The sequence below is a fragment of the Narcine bancroftii genome, chromosome 4, assembly GCF_036971445.1.
Source record: "Narcine bancroftii isolate sNarBan1 chromosome 4, sNarBan1.hap1, whole genome shotgun sequence".
In the NCBI taxonomy this organism is placed as follows: domain Eukaryota; kingdom Metazoa; phylum Chordata; class Chondrichthyes; order Torpediniformes; family Narcinidae; genus Narcine; species Narcine bancroftii.
In genome coordinates this window covers 288,846,787-288,854,737 of record NC_091472.1, presented here as the reverse complement: position 1 = coordinate 288,854,737, position 7,951 = coordinate 288,846,787, and the positions used below count along the sequence as shown (strand labels likewise).

At 37.7% G+C, this 7,951-nt stretch overlaps 1 protein-coding gene across 3 annotated transcripts in view; it reads left to right on the top strand.

The window, feature by feature from the left end:
- Positions 1-250: 250 nt before the first annotated feature.
- scn1laa (sodium channel, voltage-gated, type I-like, alpha) overlaps positions 251-7,951 on the top strand; it is a 146,350-nt gene continuing 138,649 nt past the window's right edge. For 2 of the 3 annotated variants that reach the window (XM_069935330.1, XM_069935332.1), the window contains exon 1: positions 5,666-5,745. In XM_069935330.1, the coding sequence (XP_069791431.1) occupies positions 5,666-5,745 (80 nt within the window). Of the gene's footprint in view, positions 560-4,156; positions 4,276-5,655; positions 5,746-7,951 lie in introns of those variants that run through there. The other variant, XM_069935333.1, reaches the window with a different exon arrangement.

Sequence of the window (7,951 nt, the reverse complement as noted above, 5' to 3'; positions counted from 1 at the left end):
CAGCCTTTTTATTCAGGCACATGCCCGCTTTTTCCTTGTTCCTTGTAGAAGGGCTCAGGCCCGAAATGTTGGCAATATATCTTTACCTTCTATGAATGCTGCGTGATCTGCTTAGTTCCACCATTCACGACGTCTGCAGACTTTGGTGTTTCACTTCCTTCATGTGCCTTCTAATTGCTTTCTCTTTTCAATTTTTTTTTCCCCTGTGACAGATATGTATGTCTGTATTTATTTTAATGTAGCACCTTTTTATGCAAGAGGCTAGAAGTTAATCTCCAAGGTGCACGATGAAAAGATGGCACAGCCACTGCTTGCACCGCCAGGACCAGACAGCCTCGTACATTTCACCCAAGAATCTCTTGCAGCTATTGAGAGATGCATTGCAGAGGAGAAAGCCAAGAGACCCAAGGACCATCATGGCGACGTTGATGAAAATGGCCCAAAGCCAAATCGTGACTTGGAAGCCGGCAAATCACTACCATTTATTTATGGTGACATACCTCCAGGGATGGTTTCTGAGCCATTGGAGGACCTGGACACATTTTATAGGACAAAAAAAGTGAGTCTTTCAAATGAATGACATTCTTGGCAATTGTTTTAGTTGAGTTACAATCAGTTGTGTTTTTATTTCTTCCTTTTGCATGATGTGATGTTTTTATAAATATCTAATTACATATTGAGTGATGATTATTATTAATTGGTATAAGATGAGATAATTCTGTGTGTATTTGTTTGTGAACTTTCCATACTGCTGTGCATGCAAAGTTTCGAACATGGAGCTCAGGGCTTTCTCGATGTCATTGAATTGAACTCACTTTGCTGTTTTGTTGCTCATTAATTGTTTGCTAAGATTTGCTTCAGCCAGGCAGAAATTTCATTGCTGCTCCTTCCTTTCCAGCCTCAGATAATTTGGTTTTTGATTTGGAATTACATGGCACGATGAGACTTGGGAACATTGTAAACCCTATCATTTCCTTTGACTCTATTACCCTTGATGTTTCAGTGAAGCTTTCAATTGTTAGTACATTTTTATTTTAGCTCTGCTTATCCCTCTCCAATGTACCATCAATGTTCCTGAATTGGACACGTTCTGAGTCTCAATCAGAATATCATTTGGACGAGATACTGTATAAAATTGGCTGGCAATTCATTACCAAAGCCAAAATTAGCTATGTGCTCTTGAGATTCTCCTATTTTTTTTTGTGCCAGTGTTCTATATTTAATTTTCTCAATATACTGCACTTATAAAGCTTTTTTTTTTGTAATAACATCCTTTTTTTAAAAAAAGTGACAGGAAAAGATGCAAGTTGAATGTAAAACCCACTGTAGACCCACTTCTCTCTCTTTGAAAGGAATCTTGTATAATCAATGGTTTCTATGAGGAGACCAAGTGTAGTGACAAGCTCTGCAGAGGGGGAGAAGAAAAAAAAGAGTTCAAGGGTCTGCTGGGGTGATAAGGCAAGAAGATGTCAAGGAAATGTGAAAACATGTACTTTAATAGGAAATTATAAGCAGAATACTTTTTAAAAAGTAAGGGATTACTATTATTAGTGTTCAAAGGAATTTGAGTAATCTTGAATATTTATCACACAAAGCTAATGCGTAGATTGAGCAAGCAATTAGGAAAACACTTCGTATGGTTGCCTTTATTTCAAAAAGTTTAAATGTATTATGAGGTAATGTTGCTGCTCTTGCATAGGGTTTTGCTGAGACCACTTCTCTTTCATCTCCTAATATCAGAAAAGATACACTTTCCTTCCAGAGAACCAGTCAATGTTGAACAGACTGGGATCAAAATGGTATCTTCTAGCAAGAGTTCAAATGTAAGAGGGCTCCATTTTATGGAATTCAGGAAAAGCAGTGACCTCATCAAAAGACTTGGAGTGCTTAGAGGGATTGCATATTCTCTGAATCAGGGGCTGGACCAGTTAGGAATGAATAATATCTTCACATTGTAGATTGTGGATTCCAGAGATCAGTAAATAGAACTATAGAACATTGCAGCTCAGAAACGGGACCCTTTGGCCCTTCTAGTCTGTGCCGAACTATTTATCTGCCTCGTCTCACTGACCTGCACCCAGTCCATAGCCCTCCATACCTCTCCCATCCATGTACCTGTCCATATTCTTCTTACATGTTAAAATTGAGTCAGCACACACCATTTCAAGTGGCAGCTCATTCCACACTCCCACCACTCTCCGTGTGAAGAGGTTCCCCCTCACGTTCCCCCGAATCTTTTCTGTTTTCACCCTTAACCCTTGTCCTCTGGTTTGTAACTCACCTACCCTCACCCTCACCCTCACTCTCACCTGGTTTGTAACTCACCTACCCAGAATAAATCTACATTTATTCTGCTTATCCCCCTCATAACATTGAATACTTTCATCAAATTCCTCCTTAATCTTCTATGCTCCAGGGAATCATGTTCTAACCTGTTTAACCTTTCCCTGTAACTCAGTTTTTGACGTCTGGGCAACATCTTAGTAAATCTTCTCTGCACTTTTTCTATCTAATTGATAACTTTCTTGCAGTTAGGTTATCAAAACTGCACACAATACTCCAAATATGGCCTCACCAATATCTTTTGCAACTTTACCATAACATCCCAACTCCCATACTCAATACTTATATCCTATATGTCAAAGACTATCCTATCCATCTGTGACACCACTTTCAGGGAATTATGTATCTGTATTCCAAAATCCCTCTGTCCTACGGCACTCCACAGTGCCCTATCATTTTCCATGTATGTCCTTTCTTGGTGTGTCCTTCCAAAGTATATTCCACACTTGTTTTCATTAAATTCCATCTGCCATTTTTCACCCATTTTCCCAGTTAGTCTAGATCCCTCTGCAAGCTTTGAAAACTTTCTTCGCACCCCACAATATCTCCAATTTTATCATCATCTGCAAAGTTGCTGATCCAATTTACCACGTTTCATCCAGATCATTGATAAAGATGACAAACAATAATGGTCCCAGCACCAATCCCTGAGGCACATCATTTGTCACAGGCCTTCAGTTTGAGAAGCGAACATCCACCACTACTCTCTGGCTTCTCCTGTCCAGTCATTGTCAAATTCAATTTACTACTTCGCCATGAATACCTAGCGTCTGAACCTTTCTGACTATCTTCCCATATCTTCTTTGGCTTGGCTTCCTTGTCAAAGGCCTTACTAAAGTCCATGTAGACAACTTCCACAGCCTTTCCTTTGTCAACTTTCCTGGTAACTTCCTTGAAAACCTCTATAAGATTGGTTAAACATAATCGCACAAATCCATGTGGACTATTCTTAATCAGTTCCTGGCTATCCAAATAATTGTATACCTGATCTCTCAGAACACCTTCTAGTAACTTACCTACTACTGGTGTTAGGCTCACCAGCCTATAATTTCTAGGGTTAATTTTGGAGCCTTTTTTTAAACAACAGAACAATGAGAGCTATACTCCAATCCTCCAGCATCACACCTGTGCCTAAGGTCATTTAAAATTTTTCAGCCAGAGCTCCTGTAATTTCTACCCTAGCCTCCCTCAAGATCTGAAGGAATATCTTGTCAGGCCCAGGGGATTTATCCACCCTTGGGTATGTTCGGCATTGCATGGAAAACAGAGAAGAACTGAAAGTTTAACTCTGCTTTTATTTAGGGAGATGCATTCTTACAAGGCTGTTCAGCCCAATTCAGTTTTTATTCCCTTATGTTCCTTGGTCATTTAGTGCTGATGGTCTTAAACATAATTATGGAATGTAACATAATGATATATTGATTTTAAAAGGTATTCTCAATGGATTGAGGTGTTTCTCTGTAAGGGAGAATGAAGTAATTACTGAGAGCATATAATGTACCTCTGACAAGAATCAGATTATAGCATTACTCTAACATACTGCATATACAGTACCTGGACCAAATACATTCCCAGAGAAATGTTTTGTTAAGTTTAATTTAAAAATGAATTATTTTTCCAGATTTGTTTTCATCTGTAACTCTCAAATACCAGTCAGTGTTTCTACTTTGGTCTTCAGAAAATAATTGCAAATTGTATTCAATTGTATTTTTTTAACAAACAGAAGTAAGTTTAATAAAATATATGCCGTACACAATATGGAGTGTGTGTACAGTTCAACCATAATCATGTCATTTTTTTTTCTCTGTTACAGACTTTTATAGTATTGAACAGAGGGAAGGCAATCTTCCGATTTAGTGCCACACCTGCCTTGTACATTTTAAGTCCTTTCAATCCTATAAGGAAAGTAGCTATTAAGATTCTGGTACATTCATATCCTTTATGTGATATACTTTTATAAACTAATATGCTCATATGTGCTTATGAACCGCATATTCCCATTTTTTTTTCTACGTGGATGTGGCATTGATATAATTCACACTCAGTCAACCTACATAGAAAGTACACCAAATTGAATAATTCCAGATTGGGATAAATTGCATATATCGATGGATATGTTGATAACAACTTCTAGCCATTGCTGGCTGCTGAATCTCATGGGATTCCCACAACGGGTATGAGATTGGGGAGATATACTGAGATAATTTAAGAGTCTGATACTGATCTGCAAACCTTGAAAGTTGACTAGAGTTATAAAGAAGAGTAAATATTTTGGGGTGGAATAAAGCAATAAGAAAATGCCACAAACCTTTGTCTCAGCATAGGTCACTGGGTTATTACTGTTGCTTTCCACAGAATGCCACCACTTCTCCCATATACCCTCGGATAGTAAGTTACATTAAGTGTAGGGACTGCCTAAAGAAATCCCTTGGTGCCTGCCACATTGGCCACCGCCAGTGGGCTGATATCGCCTCAAACCGCGCATCTTGGCGCCTCACAGTTCGGCGGGCAGCAACCTCCTTTGAAGAAGACCGCAGAGCCCACCTCACTGACAAAAGACAAAGGAGGAAAAACCCAACACCCAACCCCAACCAATTTTCCCCTGCAACCGCTGCAACCGTGTCTGCCTGTCCCGCATCGGACTTGTCAGCCACAAATGAGCCTGCAGCTGACGTGGACATTACCCCTCCATAAATCTTCATCCGCGAAGCCAAGCCAAAGAGGTAGCTTCAGACAGTATAATTATGATAAGTGTTGAATACTACCAGTGGTAAATGCACAATACTCTGAAAATACAATTAACAGTACTGTTCATTTTAATAATTTTATGCACAGAATTCTCATCAGTTGCAAAGAACACTAGATAGATTGTTCTTCTTAAATTATATAGGTTTGGGTATAATCTTATCTTTATTATCATGCCAATCCATCTCTCTCTTAGCATGTGGTATACAATTGCTAGATTTACAACCGAGTTTTTTAAAACTTTATGAAAGTTATCTAAATTTAGTGTTTATCATTGAATCTCTTGCCATAAAGAGAGCTGTCTACTCTGTCCTTGTGAGTAAATTCATGGCTAGTAGGTCTGGTAGATTTTTCATCAAATTGGAAAGAAATGGGACTTACCTTTTTTTTTATTAAATAGCAGTTGCAGTGTGACCGTAATGGTTATAATTTAATGGCTATGAAATAAACAACCACCAGACAATAGATTTTTGATTATTCTTCCAAATTTGTAATAAATGCAACTGAAATTCAAAATGCTTTCATTTCTAAATTTTGTGATCTCTGCTTTTCTTGACCAAATCCTACATTGTTCAGCATGCTTATCATGTGTACCATTATGACCAATTGTGTATTTATGACGATGCATAACCCTCCAGACTGGACGAAGAATGTAGAGTGAGTACATTGTTTTTGATTATTACTGAATTTATAGCATCCCATTGTCAGTGCGTACAACAAAACATGTGGAGCCACAATAATACCACAGTGTTAAATCTTTACGGAGGCCTACTGGCTAGCCAGTTGCGATCGTAAACCTATATTGGTGCCATTGAGGTACCTACATGCTCAAAATAAGGTTGCTAGATTTTTAGGAAGGAATTATATCCTTTCCTGAGATTTTATGTAACCTTTTCAAGTGGGGTCCAAATATTCGTCTCCGAAGACCATCTATCCATGAGTAGATTGGAGTTGGACGTCCATGTTACTGCTATGCATTTCCTGGCCACACATAAGGCAATTTCTGTGAATTTTTAATTTGAGAATTAGTTAGTGTTCTACTAACTGTGGTAGAGTTCTCCAGAAGACAAAGCTCTGGGTCTACTGGGAAGGAGACTCCCATGATCTTAGAGTATCATAGAGGTCATATCAGAAGGGCTTTACCTTCGAGCAAAGCCAGGTTGAATGTAAAAAGGATCCAACCACTACTGCACACCTAAATCACATTTCTGTAGTTTCTGTGGGATGGTGAAAATTAGAATGGACCAATCTATACCTGGTATTGATAGTAGCCAGCAAACGACACAGATCTGACCAGAGATGTTTGTCAATTGTTGTGACTAGGTCTGATTCCCGTGTCACCCTAGACCTATGCAAACCTGGCTTTGGGCTCTCACTCATCAATAAAATGTACATTATTGAAATAAACATATGTATTTCCTTCATGGGGTAGTGTCTCCTTTTCACTGAGTCCTAGTAAAATCATTTCAGGGCTCAAGTTGGCCCTAAGGAAGGATCACAACTGAATGTAACAAAAAATGTCTTATTGGACAAGTCATATTTTTTCTTCAGCTATTCAAATGACATGAAAAGCCCTTTTTCATTACAATCCTCCAGTCATATCTCCTTATGATACCAGGCTTTCAAAATTTTATTGTTCAATGTCATGGGTGTAAGTTCTCTTTGTCTTAAAGGTGTCCTCGATGACAATCCTCTTTTCAGTCCATACCCTCCATAGGTCTCACCCCATATCTTAAAATGGGGTTGTCTGTTCTGCTGGTATAATTCTGAAATTCTATTTATACATGAAATCATTATATACATTCTCTTTCAAAGCGTGCAATCCAATTTGTACTCAGGAGGGAGTATTGTTACCCCTCAAAAAAAAAATGAAGAAATGGATCTTATTTGGGCCACCAAATAATACTTTTTGAAACTAAGCAACCGGATGCCTCCTAACCTGTAATCCCATATTAACTTTTTCATGGATATTTTAGATACCTTACAGTCCCAAATAAATTGCCCAACATGCTTATTAAGGGTTTTAACAAAAGTTTGAAGTAGTGGAATTGGCAAGGACTGGAAATAGTACTGCAATCTTGGCAATATATTCATCTTTACACAGTTGACCTTGCCAATTAGATTGATGGGTTTTAGATATTAAGTTAATTACCTTCATGATAAGGGATATTATTAGATCCTTGAATTCTCTGTAAAATTCTGGCAGGAATGAGCCCACTGCTTTTTCAATTTCTTTTGAAGTAAAGGAGAGGTCTAAATTTGCTTGATCTTCTTGGTCAAGTTTGGGTAGTTCAACAGTGGATAAAAATTCATCAATCTTAGTCAGGTCTTTTAATTAGTCTGGCTAATTTATATAGGTTTGCTTAAAACTTCTTAAATGTATCATTGATTTCTGTCAGATTATGTGAAACTTAGCCCATTTCGGTCTGGATTGAATTTATTGTTCCCGAACTCTCCTCTGCCTTCAATTACCGGGACAAAACTTTGTGATTCTTTTTTTTCTCCCAGTCCATAATATCTTTGTTTAGTTTTTAGGATTTTTTTTCTCAGTTCTATAAGTGTGCAGCATGTTGTACTTGAGTTATTTGTTCACGTTGAATTCTTAAACTATTTTCCAACAAATAAAGTTTTCCATGTAATGGCTCATAAATAGTTTAACTAGTATATTTTAATCTGGAAATAAATTTAAATGGATCACTTCCCTTTGCACACATTTTCATCTTTGATAATCCCTTTTGCTGAAATTTAGAAAATGCTTTTTGGACGTCTCTTTACTCGATGTTCCTTATATTCTCCCTTATTTGCCTTATCCGTAACCTTTTCAAAAGATAAAACTTATTTACAATAATCATGTTGCTTCTCA